At 37.1% G+C, this 22,635-nt stretch overlaps 1 protein-coding gene across 1 annotated transcript; it reads right to left on the bottom strand.

Annotated features, from left to right (window-relative positions):
• Positions 1-4,470: 4,470 nt before the first annotated feature.
• Positions 4,471-22,019, bottom strand: LOC113539155 (protein sel-1 homolog 3). Its single transcript, XM_026934725.3, has 23 exons — positions 20,781-22,019; positions 19,204-19,696; positions 18,020-18,146; positions 17,816-17,937; positions 17,632-17,747; positions 17,479-17,543; positions 14,563-14,695; positions 14,347-14,482; positions 14,109-14,252; positions 12,497-12,696; positions 12,164-12,343; positions 10,912-11,031; positions 10,679-10,819; positions 10,515-10,577; positions 10,075-10,248; positions 8,527-8,654; positions 8,201-8,284; positions 7,993-8,083; positions 7,704-7,791; positions 7,495-7,604; positions 7,161-7,288; positions 6,437-6,539; positions 4,471-6,102 (listed from the first exon to the last, which is right to left on the bottom strand). The coding sequence occupies exons 1-23, from the start codon at positions 20,832-20,834 to the stop codon at positions 5,950-5,952; spliced, it is 3,153 nt and encodes a 1,050-aa protein (XP_026790526.3). The 5' UTR covers positions 20,835-22,019; the 3' UTR covers positions 4,471-5,949.
• Positions 22,020-22,635: the final 616 nt, after the last annotated feature.

The following is a 22,635-nucleotide window of genomic DNA, read 5'->3' as shown; positions in this document are numbered from 1 at the left end:
AAGACAGAAAAAGTCTTGATGTGTGTTGTCCTTGTACCTTGCAGGATGGTGGGTCGAGTCGAGCCGTGCTTGTAGCTCGAAGGGAATGTTTTCAGAGTGGGGTTTGATAAGTGTCTTCACTGGGGAACTGGCCTGTTTTTTTGTCGGTGTTTTAAATCTGATGTGGGCGGCTACAGGAGGCCGATGGAGAGAATACAGCAGTGAGGTGATGTGGGAGAACTTAATGAACACTGAAAAGAAGGGACTGGACAAGAGGAATAAGGACTGAACGCTTGAGTGGCCCTGGAAAAGTCTTAACACTCCAAGTTAAGTCTGGAACATTGATTAACAAACAACTCAAAATATGTTCTTCCACAAATGAATTGGCATTTCAACATTTAACATAAAAAGGAATGCTTGTATGTCAATATTGCTGCCAGTTGACTGTGACATCAGGAATTATGCCACAAACTCGAAAATCGAACTCACGTAGTTGTTACATATTTCCTAATCTGAGATTTGGAGTATAATGGAAAGAAAAACTGATATATATATGTATATATATATACATAAGCCTAGAGAGGTAATTGATATAATTTGGGTGAGAGAAAAATGTCTCAGACGAGTATACATGACTGTCACCTTCCACGGGATACAGTTATAAATAGGGGGAAGGTGATGCTGTAATTGAACTCAATGTGAGTGAGAGTATGTGATGAATTCATTTTAAGCTCTAGCTCTTAATATCAAAGTCCCAGGTACCTGTAAATGGTTTGCAATCCTTTACTCTCATTACCATTTACAGGCAGCCAGGACCCTGTACTAAATCTCTAAAGGATTTTGTCAAACTGTAGTGCTCAGTGTAGATAACGCACAGAATGATGGTGATTTCAGCATTATTACAGAAAATAGGAATGATTTACTGAGATCTTGACTCAATTGCTATTAGTCAGCATGTCACATGACAGCATTCTCCCATACTAGCCTGATGATGATCTATTCAGCTTGTTTCTGTAGGAAAATATTCTAAAGGTAGGTTAATGGATAAATTCCCATAACTATCCTTGGTATACATAAAGGTGGGGTTATAGATTTTCAAGTCAGAGGACTTTGTAAAGTTCTCCTTACATTCGATTAAAATAAAATATCTGATCAGTGGAGGAATCCCAGTCACTGTGGAACCCCAGGCTCTGTAAGTGCATTTCAAGTAAAATGAATGAGCATCCACTTCTCGACGCATTGTGCATCAGTTTCAAGTAGGAACACTAATGCATTTGAATTAGACATTAATTATATATATATTATATTAACATGGTGTCCTCATGTATCAATGAGAGATGCAGCTGAACGGCTGACTCTCACACACTGCAAACCACTTAATTTCACCTCCCAGACTCTTACCCTGCCATTTCATTTAGGGGTAATGGAGAGCCTATCCAATTACCCTTCCCTGAGGTGCTACGTAAATCAAAACATAAAGTAATTACACGTATTTAAGATGACTGCGAGGCTACAGAATCCATTCTTCAATAGATTTTAGTTATCACTAAAAAATATAATTCATGGGCCACACACAGGACCGACAAGTAACTGATATAATATCATTAATAATAATTTATCTTAACTTGAAGCAAATATAAATTAATCAGTAACTGCATTTATGGATGGAAATCTTTGAGTGGACGAACAATTTACAGCACACGTAGGCTACGGTTGTGAAAAATCCATAAATAAGTGAAAATCAATAAATTCACCTGTTATAGCTGGACGCTGTGCAGCTTGTTTGCTTCAGTAACTATTCGGACATGATGGACAGTTAAACCATGATCAGCAGAAGCATATTATTGTAAACACATGTTTCTGATATTATCAGCAGATTTATACAGTGAGCGAATTGTCCAGCCATCAGGTCCTGATGAATGGCCACTCATTAGAATTGCAAAGGCAGAGCAGTGCGGCACAGCCATATTCCAGACGGAGACCAACAGGGCCGCGAGACTCCATCTGCGAAATGAATTTGCCACATTGTAGAGGACATAAAGGGTACTTCTCAAAATGAGACTGCTAAAATGTGCCAAAGGGTCGTCATCAATGGTTTAACATGACAACTGATGTGTGGGAGAAACTGTGCCTTGTGCTTTTTTGTCACTGTAGAACAATTAGCTTCGTATGCTGGTCTTAGACTGGCATTTAAAGTGAAATTAAAAAGTAATAAGCTCACTGGTATAACAAGAGAGACTCCAGAGAAGCATTAGGCTCCATGTGCCATGATTAATTATTCAACATCCAAACTCTTAGTCAGTAAAAAGTCCAATGGTCAATACCAGTAAACATTCACAAATACAAAACCCATCAGGGACAATCTAAGTTCATAACTGGGGGCAGAAATAGCAGGGTCAAAACACAGACAAGACAGAAACAAGACACAGGACTTACTCACAGGATACATAGGCAAGACTTTGCACTATTGTTTGTGTAAATTGCTTATATAGTCCATGAACAAGAAGTACAAACTAAACAGGAATAAGAAGTGATTAAACAGAACTAAAACTTTGGAAAAGACATCCCTCAGTTGATGGGGAAGTGTATTGTCCCAGATTTGAGGGTAGAGTTCATACAAAGAGTCATCCCAAAGATTTGTATTAAATGTACAAAAAAGAGTGAGTGTACCCAAATTAAGGTTACCAGGACCTACCCCTGGGGTGGTGTCTGCAGGCCACCTATAGACTGGGCCACCCATATAACCTGGCAATGTGGAGCCATCTTCTGGGGTCACTACAAGATGAAGGATGTGCGTCAGGTCCAACGCTAGTCATATGGCAGGCATTTGATGGCTAGTCTTAGATGTGATGGCAAACTTCTTGATTAAGACCGTTTTCTCTCCTACTCTGGAGTTCCCACAGGAAATATGCCTCAGGCGGGTTTGGGAATACTCACCAGTACCAGCCTGACTGTCTCACAGATGGAGTTTTTCCCAGTGGACAATAAGGTTGCCTCTTTGATGTTTCAAATCTCAGGGAGGAAGACAGACTTTTTTCCACCAATAGCAGTTCAGATTATTCAGGCTTCTTGGAGAAGAAGGGGCAGGTCCTCAAGAGGATATCTCCTACTGATTCCACAGTGTTACTGTAGGACTTTAATGCTCATGTTCACAGAGATACTTAGAGGGGAATGACTGGGAGGAGCAACTTCCTGGATCTGAACCACAAGTATTCACAAGTAATGGAAAAAAGAGAGTGTGACATTGACAAACAGATCAGGTCAGTGGCATCACTGTTACAGTGGCTGTACTGGTCTGCGGTGGTGAAGCAGGTGCTCAGTTTTTGGACGTAGCTCTCTCTTACCATCAATCTACATTTCTACCCTCACCTATGGTCATGAACTGTAGGTAGTGACTGAAGTAATACGTTTGCGAGTACAGGTGGTGGAAATGAGGTTCCTCCACAGGGTTGCTTGGCAATTTGGGAGAGCCTTGGCATAGAGCAGGTGTTCTTCTAAATCCAGAGGAGCCAGCTGACGTGGATGACTCTTGGACAGCTCCCTCTAGAGCTGTCCCTCTAGGCATGTCCCACTGGAGGGAGACCCCAGGGCAGTCCCGGGACCTGCTAGAGAGATTATATCTCTTATAGGTGGCATGGGAATGCCCATGAAATCTGTGGGCAGGAATGGAGAAGTCTGGGCTGACTTTATCAGCCTGTTGCCACTGTGACCCCCACCAGGAGAAGTGGAGCAACAGCCTGAGTTAGTGGGTGAATCAATGAATTAATAAGCTTTTTGGTTTCAAAGTAATTATGCAGAAAGTGGGCCTGGAAATGTCATGAATGCCTAATGAAAGAAGTTCTTTAAGGATCTTATCTGTAACACTGACTGTTTTGAACTGCTGAACTGGGACTAGGGACTAGTCGTTTGCTCATCTTGTTCATCAACAGATTAAACAACACTTTCCACTGATGTAGAGAAAACAGAGGACTACAGTATCTGATGCATGCCAGAAAGATTTAACATTGCCAATACGCAAATAGCCTGACTGACAGTTGGCATCAGTGTGTAAGTGTTGTCTTTCACACATTGGGCCTGCGATTCATCTAATCTGCTATCAAGTTTGTGTCCTTTATTTGGTGTGACAAAATCTCTCAAGCTAAAGGGCCAGAAAGACAACATGGAGGCAGCAGGCATCGCTTCAAATGAAATCAAAATAACTTTGCAGTTTTATGTAACTGGATCTTGCTATACCCTGCTCGTTCACCTTTTCCGGAAGCAGGGACATTATGGTCCTCTAAGGATTAGATGGTGTTACACTCTGAATCTTCACAAATAAAGTGACATTAACATTATTACATCTATTAAAACAGTGGTATTCAAAGGTGGTACTAGACTGGATTTTAATGGTATTTGATACTCTTTCAAGTTTTTATATTAATAAATTTAAAGTGTTATATCATTTTCAGAATATATTAAAATATTGAGTACACATTTTTTATTAATCAAAGACACATTTAATATATAAAACAGGCATTTAACTTTTAGTAGTATTAAAAAATGTATGTTCAGACCATGTGCATGGGCTGTTTGGGTATAAACAGAACAGTTATGGAAACAAGTATTGGCAAGCAAAAATCTGATTCAATTTATTGTTTTGTCCTTTTGTCTCCTTGCATATGCATTTAGCATTGTTTCCATCTCTGGAGAATGAACAATTTGTTATTCTTTTTATCAACAGTGAGAGTAATTAGTGGCTCTCAGACTGCCAGTGAAAAGCAAAAATGGTTTCAGTTACACATTTGTAACAATCAAATGAATGAACTAGCATGCAAAAAAAAAAAACAAGGAAGAGAGTAAGAGATAAGAGAGAGTTTTCAAACACTTTTGAAGATATATTCTGTCAAGTCACATTTTTATGAATTTATTAAAAGGCATCAAAAATTAGCCACAAATTAAAAGAGGCTCTTTTCTGTGGACTAATTATTTTTCAGTGTGCTGAGACCTCATGCTTCAATGTCCTTCAGTCTTCTGTGTTTTTCATGTTTACTCAATGATAGAAATGCAGCTCATATGCAGTTAATCCAACCAGCAGATCAAAAAGCACACACACTCTTTAAACATTCAGGGCATGTGCAAATCTAAACCCTAATAACAAACATCACTGAAAAATCCCCCCAGCCACCAGTATGTTTACTGATGAGAAGATGTGTGCAAACTTGTTTATACTGTGCAGATTGTATTAATTATGCCAAGTGCAGCTGTGTATATTTCTTAGCAAATCACTATAATTAGCTCTTTATTTTTAGTCAACTGGACTGGATATGTGAGGCCCTGTAAATTCTGGCAAAGTTGTTTGCTCGCAAAAGTAGGTATAGGAAAGAAAGGATTTCTTGGTCATTAAAATACAACTCTGTTCTCAGAGTCTCTTTACTTTTGTTTTTAGTGTTTATAGCTGCTATAATGTAAGTGATAACAGGAACTACTTTGGACTATGGACTATATGACTATAACTATGAAGGTAACTATTAATGGATTTAAAAATGTCATTAAATTTACCAACTGTGATTGTTGGCAGACTGCTGTGGTATCAGAGGAATAAAACATTTCAGGATGTGCAGTTATAGGAAGCTATTCAAGTTCAGGATAGTAACAGTAACTCTGTTTCATCTTTGATTATTTTCCTACAACACACCCACAAGTGGTTTATGTCTGAAACTTTAGCTTAAATATACAGTATATATGGGCTATGACATGAAAACCAATAAGGTAAGACTATAAATAGTGTTTACAGCTGAAATGAGATAAGGGAAACAATACTTAAAATCTCAGTGGTCAAGCTGAGAAATGTAAAGACGTAACAGTGACGATTCAAAAAATAAACTTCTAAACGTCTTTCAAACCATGATGAAATGAAATCCTCTTAGTTTCTCATCCTCCATGTTCGTTGGTCAGTTTCTCATGCGGTTTGTCATTAACACTGAATGCCACTCAGACCACTGGAGTCTCGTCCTGTTCTGGTGCTTCACTGCTCTCAGATAATGCTGAACTCTGCTGACTTGATACTGACCTCTGACGAAGGATCGCAGGGACGAGTTTGAAAAAGGAGAGAGTAGCGACAGCAACTGCCACTGCGCTCAGGAGCTGTAACGATAAAGAGAAATGTAGAAGCAAGTCTGTTTTTCTGTCATCCAGGTAAAACACATTTTCTCATAGGAAGGTTTGTTTCTATTTCACACTTTCATTTACCATTTTTTAGAATAATAGGAAGGACGATAATGCAAAGACAGTTATGCAAGGACCAGAAAGCGTTTATGTGGAGCGTCCACGATGTAAGTCCCTGTGAATGAGCTGTTAATATAGATCTGACTGATACAAAGCTCTGACACTGGAGACTCCTTCCACAAAGGTTTCCTTTTCTAAAGAATTAATGACTAGTAGAGTGGCATGGGGAAAATCCATCTGGGGATGTACAGACCTTCACAGTAGCAGGTCCAAGTGTTTGTATGGAGTCTAAGTGTGAAGCAAGCAGAGCAAGAGTACAGGGGAGGTACGATTCATCACTGTTAGAGTCTCTACATCTGTGTAAAAAAAAAAAAAAAAAAAAAAAAGGAATAATAAATGATATTTTTCAACAAGATGTTGTCACTGACCTCAAAAAAAGCAAAAACAAAAAAACAATAAATTCTCAAGGCAAATGTACATAGATTAAATGCAACATGGATCCAATTTGCACAACTAAACAGAGCTGCATTCAGAGCCTGCCCAAAAGTTACATCAATACTTGCACAGGGAAAGTTATTCGTATTCAGACTCGGCTTATGCAGCTGCTTAAGTCCATTTTATGGGTAAACCATTCAGATTATGCAAATTACGCAAAGCACCTGAATGTAGTTCAGATCTTTTCCCTCAAATAAATATAGCCTGTTGGCAAGCATGTGGCATTATTGTTTACTCACCACTAACTTCTTCACACAAACTCTTAACTTTTAAAATTGGGATTCCATGAACATTTTGAGTCTAGTGATTATATTGTTCTCTGAAAACCTCATTGTGTCACTGGTTTCAGAAAGTGCATATACACATAAATGCAGAGAGCCAATCAGATTCGAGATTCTGTAGGTTGTGACCAGAAAAGTGCACAAATTATATCAGATGCTCTGTACCCTCTGGTCTGAGCTGAGACTAGGACATAAACATACCTGTGGTACAGGCTGGTAAGAAGGGTGTATCTGTCTGAAAAATAATGTTGCAGCAGCTTTAGTTCAGAAAGTACCATGGCTGGTAATCTGTGACCTTCCTGAACAAGCAGCCCCAGACTGTACCAGCCCTGGAGAGAATGTGAACAAGAAAACACACACAATTTCAAACTGATCATTCTGGCAATGAAAGAGACTTCAGAACATCTGGAGGATGTTTAGTATTCCACTATGCGGTCTTATGTCATATCCACAAACTACATAAGCTGTTAGTGTCAATAAGCATAATGTCATCATGACTAATACAATTTGATTGTTCTGGCCAAGTGTATGTCACCTGTGGGTCGTTTTTGAGTGCTGCTTTTTTGTACATCTCAGCTACATCTGAAAGGTCTCTTTTGCCCCGTGTGTGCTCCTCATAGAACAGGTCTCCCATTTTAACCAAAGCTGAATAGTTTGGAAAATAAAGATAACCAAAATAGTCATGCTGTAATAGTAAAAGTCACATAAATCTTTGCAAAAGTTAAATAAAATGTCATGAATTACCATAAGGTGAAGGATCTTGGCTCTGAATGGAGAGATTGTAGTATCGTAACATACACTGTGTCATAAATGCTGGGTTCAAGGATCCATGCTAATAGGGGAATAATTGTTGGAAAAAACACACAGGTAGCACTTTTAACATATTCTGTGGCTCAAAAGACAATATAAAATATTATGAGAACATTTTCCTATAAGACCTAGAAGTACTGTATCACATAAACCTAGAAACACTGAATTATTAACACATAACGCCTTTGATGATTATGTAAATGAACATGATCACGTGACTCACCGGACTGTGTTCACACAGGAACGCTATGTTAAACTGAGCTGCTTCAAATCCACACTCAGCACATATCAGGTAATTAATCAATGCCATAAACCTGTCAAAGACAACAACGTGCAAAATTAAATGTGTTAATTTCCACTAATCTGAACATTTCAAAATGTAGAAAATAGAACAGTACTGATATGAAGTGCACTAGTCTCTAAGTGTTTACCAGTTCCCCTTAAGATAGGCATTCAGGCCTTTCCTCAAGGCTGTACCAAGATATCCATTCTGCTCAGATGCCCACTTCACCCATCTACAGATCAAGGACAAACATCAAATTATAGGTTCATGAAAAAATTTTACCAGATGATTTACTTAAGAAACTACAAGACAGTGTACCAAAGAGAATTGATACAGATTAAAAAGACAAACTGTTCACTCTTTACTGATCATTATAGAGGTTTATATATGTAGAAACATTTAATTTTATTATATTTAAGGCATCTTGGCTTTCTGGAAATCAGAATGCTTTGTACAAGTTGTCCTTCCACTTACAGAACAGCATCTGATGGATGTCGCACCACATAGCCAGGAATACCTCGACTCCAAATTTCAGCTAGCTCAATGCCTCCATTTATGTGGCCTCTCTGGGCTGATTTCAGAAAGTACTTATACGCCTTAACCTGAAGACAGAGTAAAGCAATAACATGTTTACCCACTGTTTTTGTTGTTGTTTGTGTAGTCAAGTGTAGCTCATACCGTTATTGCTCTCTGTTCTGTTCTTGTGTCCCCCAAGTCCAACTCATTTGTTACAATATTTCTGTGTGAAAGAGCTTACTCAAGCAGAGAATAATAAATAGATGGACTTTGGTTTAATCCATCAGCATTTAATTTGATTATGAGAAGTGGGAATTTCAAAGCGGGTTTTTGCTGCATAATAGTATAATATAATTGGTCTATATTTTAAATCATAACATTTTTAGATGTGTTGCATTTTCAACACAAGATTACAGTAAAACAAAGTTGACCTTTATACTGTCTTAAAAAGAGCACTTTATTTGCATAGTCTGGTTTAGACACTCTGCATATAGACTGTCATGAAACACCATATCAACAGATTCTCAAAATATCAAATAATGCTGCAGCATGCCAGAAAATACAGGGTGTCCGAAAATTCAGTAAAACTACACATACTTAACTTAGAGTATGCTGTATATATTCACTTTTATGCTCTGTATTATGTTTTTGCAGATTTTGCTCAACATATTCCCATTGGTTCCTGACTTTTTGGACACCCTGTAGATCAACAGAATCCATATGGAGTGGAAATGAAATTGTGATAGCATTAGGGACAAGTTGATAGTCTGTAGATGATCTACTAATCATCTAGAGCCATAATGTGGACTGTTCAGTTAAAAAAGGAAAAAGGATGAGGTGATAGTCTATAGATTGCTATAGATGTGCTAAACTTTAACAGTTATAAACATATTGTTGAGAATTAGTTAGTAAACATCATAGTCATCTGACAGGTTGTCTATACTGTAGGTGGTTGTCTATACTGCTGATGGTTTGCTCACTGTTTGTAGAGTGTCTAAAGTGAACTACCCAAATAAAGTGTTACCAAAAAATCTCATACAAATCGCACACTCATTTCTGCAAATTCAAAGCTTGTCTGAAAGCAGGACTGGCCAGGAGACACTGGGAGAGTTACAATTTGAACCACAATCACTTAATAATTCAATCAACCAACCAATTAATCAACCATTTACCCAAACAACCAACCAATCAACCAATCAACCAAACAACCGACTGACCGACCAACCGAAAAACTGACCAACCAACCAACCAGTCAGTCAGTCAAACAATCAATTAACCAGACATTCACTCAACCAACCAGTTAGTCAACCAAACACTCACCCAACCAAACAATTAGCCAAACAACTAATTATTCAATCACTCAACCAAACAACTATTCATCCAATAACTCAACCAACCAATCACTCATTCAACCAACCAACCAATTAAACATTCAATCAAGCAACCAACCCACTCATTAACCAATCAATTAATCGAGTAAATCAGTAAATGTTTGCACAAACAGACTTTGTCAGGTGGTTGTCCAGGATAAAGGCCTTGCAAGTGAAGGACTCCTAGATTCATAGCAGCGTCTGGATTCTCCAGCTGATCAGCCTGTTCCCAGAGCTCCACTGCTCGCTCATAGTTCTTCTCAAACTGCTCGTAGTACCAACCCAAAGCAGTGATGGCTGGAGCAAAGCCCTGCGGTACACAGCAAAGCACATTTATCAACCATTCAACACACACATTATGCACTTCAGAACAAGATAAGATGGGAACAGGGCTTGATTTAACAGTAAGCCAAAAATCCATCAATGAGGAAATGACAAATATTATGTGTTCTGCTGGTCAGGCATGCAAATAACCCAGAAGCAGGAAAAATAAGTTAATGACTGCTAGTTCTTTTTTATTATACAGAAATATATGGAATGAAGGATTATTGATTATGACTTGTTTACAGCTTGTACCTGTTCCTGTGCTTTTTTCAGAAAAGTGACAGCTTTGGGCACATCTTGTGGAACTCCTCGGCCCTGGAAAGTGTACGGAAATGGGCAGCATTTATATCTTCACCCTTCTGGTGTCACAGATTGTAATTACTTATAATAGACTAATTAGGACTAGAGCTTCTGACCGTGAGCAGAATGATGGCGTAGTCGTACATAGACACAGGGTCCTGCAGTCTGGTGGCTCCTCTCTCATAGTGTCTCACTGCTGTCTGGATATCTGGACTTACACCTTGCTGACCCCAGAACAGCATCCGAGCCACTGCTCGCTGAACAGCCAAATGTTCACACACACATAAACTTCAAGGAAAATTTACATTCTGATGGTAAATTTACTGTGTACGGTGTTAACATTGATTACCTCTGCGTCTGCTACACCATTGCGTGCCTGGAGTTTGAGCCACTGAAAGATGTCGTCATCCTGATTGGTTTGTGCTTTCAGGATTTCCTCGTCATTTAGGTGTATTGACTCAACAAACATCTACATCATGTACAATAACATTTCTGAAGTTAACTTTAATGCTGTTTGTGGTATATCTCTTGGCTCCACACCCAACTTTATTGTAAAGTCCAGGCCATTATGAATTTGTTCATTGGTCAACTGTTAAAAAAATTACTAATTCAAAAAACATATGGTACCTTAATATTTTGGGCATATATGCTTTGGCCACAAATAGCATACCCATCTGAATGAATTCATTCTTATCACAATAATAATCTGTTTATATATATATATATATATATATATATATCCAAAACTGGCCAGTCTATAGGCAGTCTCCATTTATATGCACCTTAGATGTAATCCAACCTAAAGTTATGTGTATGTGAGGAGAGGGGTTTAGTGTCCACTGTAATGAGGAGCATGTGAGTCCGTTCAGAGTGTTCAGCCTTTTACCCGGCTGTAACTTACACAGGGACTTCTGTGTTGCTGAATAATCTATGTAATCTAGCACTGATAGTGAACAGATTAAAATGGTGATATAATCAGACCTATTTCTCAGCATGATGTTTATTTAATATTTATTAATTCCTACGTTTCCCGACAACGGTAACAATACCATGACTGTGTTTTTTGTCTTATTGACTTTAAAAGAGAGAAAAAGAGGGAGAGGTAGTGAGGGAACAACTTTATAGATGTAATAGCGTAAGTGATAACAGGAACTAACTTGTTTCTTTAATGTTCCACAACATTAAATAGATAAATAGTATGACATGTTGTACTTTAATTAATAAAATAATCAAGTGTTTTATTCCTTACATATTAAATAGACAGCAAAAAGCAGAGTTTGTATTTGATATTTGCCTGACATTCAAAAGGATAACCAAATAACTATAATATTATTCACACATTATTCATTGGTAAAGCAGATATTTTGCCTTTCATATCTTCTAGTGTTCCTAGTGAACATTAAAATCCAGTATCTAGGAATAACTGAAGAAATATCCCTGCCCATCCCACTGGACAATATCTTGTATGTGTGTATGAGTGTAAAATATAATTTATCTCATGTCAGAAATGCTACAAAAAGCAGAAAGCCCAGTATTATACACTGGGAGAAGGGGTTAAAGAACAAGAGCTCTAGTGTTAGATGCTAAATTAAATGCTATACCTGTTGTGAGGAAGGGTTGAGACGGTCAGCTGAGGTTTGCCTGGCGATGTTGGAATAGTAGGCATAGGAGAGGTCAGGGTCTGCTTCCACGCCCTGATCACCGACACGGTGAAGGTGCCCCAGCCGGAGGAGAGCCAGCCTCCAGTCCTTCTGAGCTCCCAACACTGATAGCAGCCAGGCCTGAGAACACCAAGCACACACACACACACACACACACACACACACACACACACACACACACACACACACACACAGCAAGTATGATAATCAGATATTGAAACTTTTTTTTTTTTTTTTTTAAATATACTGTATCTTTACCACACATGAACACACCTTGTAGGGCTGCTTCTTAACACCAAGTCCACCGCTGTAGAGCACAGAAGCGAGATGGAGAGCTCGGTTGTCTCCTAAACACCCTGCTTGTAATAGAGACGGCATCAGCCTGCTTATTGTCTTCACACTCTCTTCTCTCTCCATCGTACGCAGAACGGCAGCATACAGAGCTCGGCCAACGGCTGCTGGACTCACAGAGCCTGAGGAACATTTCAGACATGTTATTTATTATGCTATGATTGTATACTGATAAGAAGATGTGAAATAAAAACTCTGTTGTGTGATGGAGTTATGGTTACTACCCTGAAGTTGATTATTTTCCTATAACAGCAGTGGTTTATTCCTCTTATATCACAGCTATTTGCTAATTAGTGCAGTTTTGACGTAACGTTGTGGAACATCTGCAAACCTAGTTCCTGTAATCATTTACGTTACAGCTATAAACAATCTTTCCATCACCAGCTTTCTTTTTTCTCTCTTTTGAAGTTCATAAAAAGAAAGAAAGAAAAAAGCTTGTCATGTTACCAAGAAACCAAAAAGCAAAGAAACCAAAAACTCCTCTGTCCCAAAGATCTCCCTATATATATATATATATTTTAGAAGGAGTGCATTAATATAAATCTGTGATTTGCAGCTTCAATACTGTTAGAGCTGCTGTAATAGAAAATTAATCAATAGCTGACCAATCAGAATTAAGAATTCAACAGCACTGTGGTGTAATGATATTACAGATGAAAGTTCTTTCCTAAAATTATACTTCCCTTACTGTATACTTAATATGGATTTGTTGATTTGTTGATCTAAGTTGATCTATTTTAATAACGTTGTTTTGTGTCACTTAATTTTAAACACTGATTAACAAATCAGTGATTAAACCCTTAACCTCTAAATAAAATCTTAAACTGGGATTAGTTCTGATAGCCTACCATTATGAAACAAACTAAACAGCAACGATGTTAGTCTCGAGATCAAGCCTTATGGATACTTTTCTTTCTTCCATGAGCATAAAATGTGTTCTCTAAGAAAATCATCTGCTGCCATTTCGTAAATTTAAACCACTTCAAATGCAAGATTAAATTAATCCCTGGCTGAAATTTAATTCAGGATTAAACATAATTACAGTTAATCTAAATTTAGGTCAATTTACTTTCAACCATAATAAATAGTAGGAATAAATAATAAATGAAAGCCTGATTATTTTAAGCAAAGTTTAAAGGATGTTGCCACTGAATTAATAGATAAACCTTTATTTAATCCATGTTAAAGCTTAATGTTTGCTGATGTAACCCAAAAAATAAGTAAGTAAGTAAGTTATTTAAGCAAATTAATTATTAATTTATTAATTTTAAACATTGTAATTAAATTGTAAAGGTAAATGTCTGCTGAAGGTCAAGTGCAATCCAAATTTATATTATCCTTTCCCAAAAATATATATTTTAATATTGAAATGTCACAACAGCTTTATATGCCATTGACATTCTGATCGACAATGTAGAACTGCGATACTCGCAGATTGTTCAGTTATTATACCATGAATTTTCCACACCCAATGAACGATATCCTGTTTTGTTTTTAATAAGTGATGCTGTATTTGTGTTTTTGTCACCCTCACCATATTTGTTGAAGATTTTCTCAACCAGCCGAGCCACTGGTCGTCTCTGAGGACTGTGTAGTGCTTCATCAGAGCTGCACTGTGTCCTTGAGGATGCTGGATTGGTTTTCAGTGCCAGCTCTGTGTATACATCCACACATCTCTCTGGAAAAAAAAAAAATATGGCAATTGCTCAGAATGTGGAAAGAGGATGCAGTTTTGTAGGAAAATACGCCACCATGTGGACAGAGTGACACACCTCCCTGTGTCTTTGCAGCAATTTCACAAGAATACGCAGATATTTTGCGTTCAAGCTCAGCTTGAAATTGCTGACAGGATTGTAACCATCCAGATATATTCACCATCCGTACTGTCTGAGGAAGCTGGAGCTCAGACTGCGAAGAAAATCAGAAATCATTAAGCTTTTTACTATATTAATAACAAAGGGCCTATTAGGAATAAAGGTCAGTCTTACCATGTTAAAAGAAGGAGTTCTTGTTCTGTAATATGTGACTGGACCATAAAACCCTTCAATGCCTCTTATAAATTTACCTCCACCAACCACAAAATAGCCGTCTGTATCATCCATCCTTACTGTGGTACTAAACCTGTTCAAAACAGCAAACAAAATGTATTAACATGTTCAGTCATGAGATTTAAATAATCAACCAAATATAAGCACATGAAGAGATGGTGATATGAACTGAAATGGATTTCATTATATTTAAATATTTTATACTACACAGAGCATGGGGTTCTCATCCATGGAGCCTTTTCAGTGTTAAATGATAACAATCAAATAAATACTACTACCACTACCGCTACTACTACTACTACCAATAATAATAATAAAAATAATAATAATAATAATAATAATAATAATAAAAATAATTTTAAGAATGCAATGTAACTATTCATATACTGACTATAAAATAGCAAATTAGACAATTATGTGCCATTATATGCCTTCATTGGAGTTATTAGAGCTTTTTATTACTTAACTATCCACACACAGATACTCAGTTAAAATATAAACAAGACCTTCCTTGGTTTTTATTTCTGTTTCATGTACGCTGAAGCTGACATTACTTGTCTTTACTTTAAACTGCTGAGCTTTAGATTAACCCCATACGATTCAATAAACAGTCAATAATACTACTAATAATAATAATAATAATAATAATAATAGCAACTTAGACTATAAAAGTCATAGCTCGCATAGAAGTACAACTGTGAGCACTGTGAATCCGGATAATAATTCTAATTATTATAACATTCTAATAACATTCTAAAAAAATGAAATTCAAGAAAGCAAAAACTAGGGAACAATACAATATATATATATATATATAAAGTAATATATATAGAGTATTAGTATTATTATGATAAAGTGGTTACTAAAGATGAATGTGTTGTTGTTGTTGTTGTCATGGCTTGTAAAGTCAGAGACACAGAGTTCACCTGAAAGGGTAATTATTATATAAAATATATAACAACTAAACAACTGCAGCAAATTCTCCAAGCATCCTGGAACAACTTCCCAGCCAAGCTACCAACATTCACTATGCTTTGCCCACTAGAGGGCAACAAAACAGTGAAATGGAGCCCATGAAGCCCAGAAGAGAAACCAGGGTGAAGAAAAACTTGCACTGTACATAGTAGCACCAACTGCAAGATCATCTTGGGCACTACTTTGAAGTAAAAGATTTTTTTTGTTGTTGTTGCAAATAAAATCTCCTTGTGCTTTACTGGATTATCAGTAAAATAAACACTAAACTTAAATTAAAGCTCCACCCTGAACCACTTGCATGTTAATCTTTATATTACCATAATCTTTGTAAGTGGCCAAGATTTATTTTATAATGAAATTCTGAGTTTTTTCTAAACTTCTTTCATTGACATGCTGGTCTATTTTCTCTGTCTGTTTCCTCCATTACCCATAATGCCATTCAGTGATGCAGTGGGATTTAGCCCTCGCTTTATTACAATGCAGCAGCACTTTAGTCATTTGGTCAGTCCAGTTCTCTCACTTCTGCATCTGCACACTCTGTTCTAACACATCAGCTTCCAAAGCTTCAACTTTCATGCTAATACCATTGCTCATCATTTCATAGATCACTAACTAGTCCAGCCGAGCCTCAACTGTGCCGTATAGCTGAATTCTGGGACTTGGAGTCCAGTGTTTGCAAAAACATCTCCACTACTGCTGCGTTGGATTTCTCATTAACATGACATATTTAGAAAATGGTGTGTGAAAACAGAAGCTCTTGCTATTTTGTTTTTTCAGGAGCTAATAGAGAAACCTGACCATTATCCTCTATGTTTGAGATTGTTTACTTTTTTTCTCTCCTATTAAATGCCATTGTAACTGCACTAGCAATAACAATGTCCCTCTGTGACCTCAGAGCAGGACATAGCCACTGCCTTCACATAGGAATAATGGAAATACAGCAACAACTAGCAAATTATCACTAATCACTTCACAAATATTTCACTATAACCATATTTAATGTTCAAGGGTGGAGGTTTACTTTTCTAGGAACTCTGACAGATCAGTATGCTTTGGTGTCTCGTTACTCAATGAGCAAGCCAGTATGGATGCCAAACCGTCAATGACCAGGCAAAAAATTCTGCCACTCTTGAAATAAGCCATGTCACCCCAGTTGCCACATCAGCTCTTACCTCTCTATGGCCTCTAGTACTGTTTTGCAATTCTTGCACTCATATCTATCTCTTATCATAGTAATATTATAACTATCACAACTACTTAGATGTATTCTGATGAGGTATATATATGACCAGATCCTTCCAGACTCTCATGGATACATGGACATGCATTTTGCACCAAATCAGATATTCCCCTAATGCAATGCTGCTCCTAATGCAGCATCACTTTACTGTGTAAAACCTCTTAAAGGAGTCTCTAAACCTTGACAAGTACTGAGCATCTTTTTTCTTCATCTGTTTTATAGGAGTATGATTAATAGCTATCTAGATTACTGAGATTTAAATGAAACAGATCGTGCAGAGACAGGCGTTCATGAGATCCTCCGTCCAGTCATCTGTCGTTCTCGCCAAAGATGTCTTCAGTTTTATTGAAGACGAGACTACAGGAAGGATCGGTCATAGCAAATAAGTGATGGATAATGTTGGAGTTAATGCAGTACGATTGCTAGTTCCTGCTCAGACCATTTAATTATATGCAGTGTGAATTAACCCAACGTGAATAGGAAATTATGTATTGATACTAAAATATAACTGTGATTTTATTTGGTAAATGGACTAATAGGCGTGAAAGTATGCTAAGCTTTATTTTCTACAGATAATACTTCACAGCAACACTGGCATTGCACTTAGGGCTGAAAACATTATACCTCTCACACCTACTTACGTGTATTCTGATGAGTCAATAACCGGTTGTTCATGTCCCGCAATACATGCGACTGTGATTTTCCCCTATGGTCACAATCATAAATATCAGGTTAGATATCACATAACATGCATGACCTCTTTTCTAGCAGCAAGTGATAGCTAAAATTCTGACCATTCTTCCTGTCAGCTCCAGATTCAGAAGGCACCACTGGTGCAAAGGAAGTGTGAAGGAAGACAGAAACGCTGACGGCGAACCGTTCTCTAATTCCAGCTGCACATGGATGTGACCTACAGAGAAAAACGCAGTTGTACGTATATGCTGCGCGTGACTGAAGAGTAATGAAACATTTACTCACCTGTACGTGTGAGAAACAAAGATGGACTGACGTAATTCTCCTTCAAGTCTATGTGATATAAAATCCCACACAGATGTTCTTTACATTGTTTGTCTAATAAAACCCAAATAGAGAAGGCACACCTAAGGAGAAAGGCATTATGATTTCAATTCCCACACATTGTTTGGTGCTGACCAGAATAAATACAGTTTTAAAATAAATTACCATGGATATGTAATGGCTTTGAGACGTTGTCCTTCCAGAAATCTGTTCGTGTACGGATGGAGGGTTCTAGTGATGCCAAAGTTCTCCCCAGTGGACCCATAGAGTGAGGACAGCAAACTGGCGACTTCTAGATATCAAAATCAACATCACTGATGAGTCAGCACACATTCAGCTAAACACTGTAGCGTGCTTTTAACACCTATTAGTCAGAATAGAAGAGCAAAGTTGAAACATTTTGGTTTGTTTGCTATTTGGATTGCCTTGCTTTCACACTACACATAATTATATGAACCAGAAAGCAAAAAACTTTGGCTAAGTGGCATGTAGGGCTGAATGTCCTCGTAAAACTCTTTAATTCATTGGTTAGAAATCCGGTCACGGAAATGAGAAAAATCACCCCAGCATGGAGAACACAGAGCAGGTGCTGTATAAATGATTATAAAATTATATCAATAACTAGTTTAAACATTTTATGTGTTGCATCTAGCGTTTATTTTCTCAAATCTCCAGAACTCATGGCATTTCTGCAGTGCTACTGATCTGTCCTTTGGCGCGGTTTGCACCTTGTGGATCAGTTTAGTAGCTCGCATCTACAAAAAAACCAACACATAGACCTTGACGACAAGATGATATAATATCTATATCGTAATAAATTATCTCATAATGCACTTTTCTCAGATGTCACAATATTTTTTATATAACAATCACAAAATCTAGAAGCAGTTTTCTACTGTTCAGTGTTAATATATTTTTTTAAATATTAAATAACGGTATCCTCCAACTAATTTTAAAGGATTATTTTTAAATGCAACATTAGTATTTTTCTGGAGGTTTGATAGTATAGCTATATATCATGATACACATTGTGTATCATAGAAATGTCTTCAAATATCATGATATAATATTTTTGTCTTATCACTCAACTCTACAGGAAGGTTTGGTTCACATTTTTGCAGTTGAGTCGAATCACTTTCTCACTGCAATCAAACTGCACTGAGTTCACTCGGAAGTGGACCGTGATGACAAGGCATTGCCTCGGTGCAGTTCTTTAGGCAGGTGAGAACACAGCAATCACACTTGAGTCCAAACCAAATCAACCTTGAGAGCATCTCATTCTGCTTCCAAGTGCACCCTAGCTAGGACTAGTGTGAAAGCACTCTTAAAGCGAAACCTGACAGCTATACCGTTTTCCACTGGACACTCAGATTTCCATCTGCGAGCTTTCCAAAGCATCTCCGTCTCCCAGCTAGGACACAGCAGGTGCTCTTTAAACATCCGACTCAGAGGACTGAGGACGGTGAAAGTTTCCACAACGCTGGCCAGAGACTCCTGGCTCGGCTCAGATGATACACTGCTGCTCATCCAGACACGGACAAAACAGCTAAGCACCCAGTCAGACATCGGTACCCTCCAGTCAGGCTGATAAACCAACCAGTCAGGGAGATGCATCTTCACAACATGGGTTCTGTGGGCACCAGGAGAACACTCCCACCGTCTCTGGAAGATCACAGACGTGGTTCCGGTGTCAAAAGAGACCAAAACCTGCAGGTGGACCATCGCCGAATCACTGCAGGAGTACTGGACCCACAGCGGGTGGACTGAGACTGGAGATTCATGTGGGTTTATGAGTGTGATAGCACCTGGGCTGCTTTGGCTAAGACTTGAACAGGAAATTACCTGAGAGAGAGAGAGAGAGAGAGAGAGAGAGAGAGAGTGAGGCAGATATACGCCAGAATTATTGGCACCTTCATGAAAATGAGCTTCAGCTTAAATTACTATTTCGTGAATGATTCAATGTTGTTTTTCTCTCCATGTCCTCCTGTAATTTCTAACGATGTTGTAGAAACTTGTAGAGGACCCTCCTCTGTGAAAAACATTTTAATCTCGTTTAAATTCTTATTTAGTCTTAATCCAGAGATGAAATGTCCATTGCTATTAAAAAAGTTGTAATTTTATTTAAAAAAAAAAAAATAGAAATGCTAGTCAGTAATGTAAAGATGACAGATGTTTGCATTAGGATTGGATTGGATTGGACACGTCCATATCAATGTTATAATGCAGTCATAAGGCATTATACACATGATTGTAATTATTTATATAAAAGACGCATTACACTTTATAGCTATCTTTTTATACATTATGAACTGGCAAGATAATATATTAGAAGTATTGTTCATACCACACCAATAACAAAGAAAGCAAGTACCTTTGTATAGAACATCATAAGACCTGTCTGAATGTTTTATTTTTCTTTTTGAATAATACCAGAGGGATGATCAGGAAATAGTAATACACAGCTTTACCACTTCAGAAAAAACTGGTCAGTGTGTTTACAACTCCTCATAATCTATAGCTAATAATGCATTATAAACACTGTATATTGTAATGCCTTTTCATACATTTTAATCCTCTATATATTGCTTTATGAATGAATTATTACAGGTTATAAGTCATTATACATATGGCCTTCACAGTAGCAAACTTTCTAACATCTTGTGGTTCATGTGGCCATAAACAAACAGTCAAATAAATAAATTAATACTTTTTTAAAAAGGAGAGTAAGATTTTATAAGGAATAAGGCTTTTATTTTTCTAAAGGTTTACTTCATTATAATGTGAAATGTTTACTTTATTTCACCATCTTTGCTTTTTAAAACACTGCTGACATTTTTTCACTTAGTTAAAATAATAATAAATGCTTAAAGCTTTAAAAATGCTCCATTAATGCCATATTTCACTAATTAACTTGTAAGTTACTCACAAGAATACTGAGCTGAAGTGACAGCCTCCTGCAGATCCACTGCAATTCTCCCATTTTCACAAGTGAGCTAAAACTATATAAAAATATAATAAAAATAAAAATATATATCCTGACAGATTCATAAAGAGTCACATTTAATCATGACTAATTAGATCAGCTCGCATCTTTCACATCAAACGTGGTATTTAATCACGTCCTGTCCAAACCGAGGCACTTCCATGTGACCAGCATGACAGTGTTCACACGAGTCACTTTACTGATTCGACTCTTTTTAGTGATTCGAACTACAGGAGGTTTGAATCGTTTCCATTCATAACTTCCTAAGAGTGTTGTGAAGGTTAAAATTTCATCTCCTTCAGTAACAGTAACATTCATTCAATATTTTCACATTGTATTCCACGTTTAATAGAATAATTGTATGTATAACAATTAAATTAATTAATCAATATCAGATCATCCTGATACATTCTGAGTGAATATAATATTTCTGTATGATATAACACCTTTCTTTCTTTTAAAAGTGATATTCTACAAGATAAACAAATTAGTAATTTACAAAAGGCATTTGATTTAATTAAAGAATCAAAATCACCAAAATTCATTTCTGCTTCCGAATCAATTCGCCCAAATGATTCATTTGAAAGAGTCGTTTTAAAGGACCGATTCACTTGTGTATCGCTAATGAGTATTATATGTATGAGGAGTTTCTCAGGCGGAAGAACATCCTGTTAGGTTCAGATGTAAGCAAACACAAAGCTGCAGCTCCACCCTCAAAGGCAAAGGCAAAGGCCAGGTGAAATGTACAGTCAGGTTGATAAAATTAAAATAACCTGGACCTGGCTGGAGTTTGGACTGATTTTCTAAAAGGAACCAGTGAAAATGTCTTTAAATTCTTACTGTGCAACAACTCCAAGCTGTTTTATCCTAAAGTAACCAAACCATACAGCAATCTGACTAACTCTAAGACATCTGCTGTAACATATTGATTAGTAGAAATTCTAATAAGTTTCGAATAGAATTATTTTGGCGAGTCATAAGGTACCAGTGGTTTACACAGAACATACTATTTAATTTCATTAATTACAAATCTAGCATAATATAGCAGCAATTACATTTTTACAAGCAGAAATTTCAATTCCAGATATCAACACTGTCACTTTGATACTGTACCAAATCAGCTCCACATACCTATAAATTTCAGTTTGACTATTTGACTATTAATACCTCAAGATATTTTTAACATATGTTATAGATACAGATACAGATATTTCTAACATATAAGTCATAATGTGCATACAAGATGTGTGTAGTTAAAGGGCTATGTTAAATATAATTACTACTAATGGTGCACCAAAATGAAAATTTAGGACACACTACGCCAAAAACATGCTGAGGGCTGAAATGTGTGTAGCCGGGACTGTGAGCTGCAACTACCTGTACATTTCTGTCAGACATCTAAAAAATAGCACCTACTAGCTATCTATCTATCTGCAAACTTTTGGCTATATAGTGTATATATAGTAGGTGTGTGTGTATATATGTATATATATATATATATATATATATATATATATATATATATATATATATATATATATATATATATATATATACACACACACACACATACACACACACCTACTATATATACACTATATAGCCAAAAGTTTACGGACACCTGACTATCACACCCATATGTGGTTCTTCCCCAAACTGGTGCCACAAATTTGGAAGCACAAAATTGTATAGTGTGTCTTTGTAGGCTATAATATTACAATTTCCCTTCACTGGAACCAAGAGGCACAAACCTGTTCCAGCATGACAATGCCCCTGTGCACATTGTTATTATCACATG

The sequence above is a fragment of the Pangasianodon hypophthalmus genome, chromosome 14, assembly GCF_027358585.1.
Source record: "Pangasianodon hypophthalmus isolate fPanHyp1 chromosome 14, fPanHyp1.pri, whole genome shotgun sequence".
Classification (NCBI taxonomy): Eukaryota; Metazoa; Chordata; class Actinopteri; order Siluriformes; family Pangasiidae; genus Pangasianodon; species Pangasianodon hypophthalmus.
This window is presented reverse-complemented; position numbering and strand designations above follow the sequence as displayed.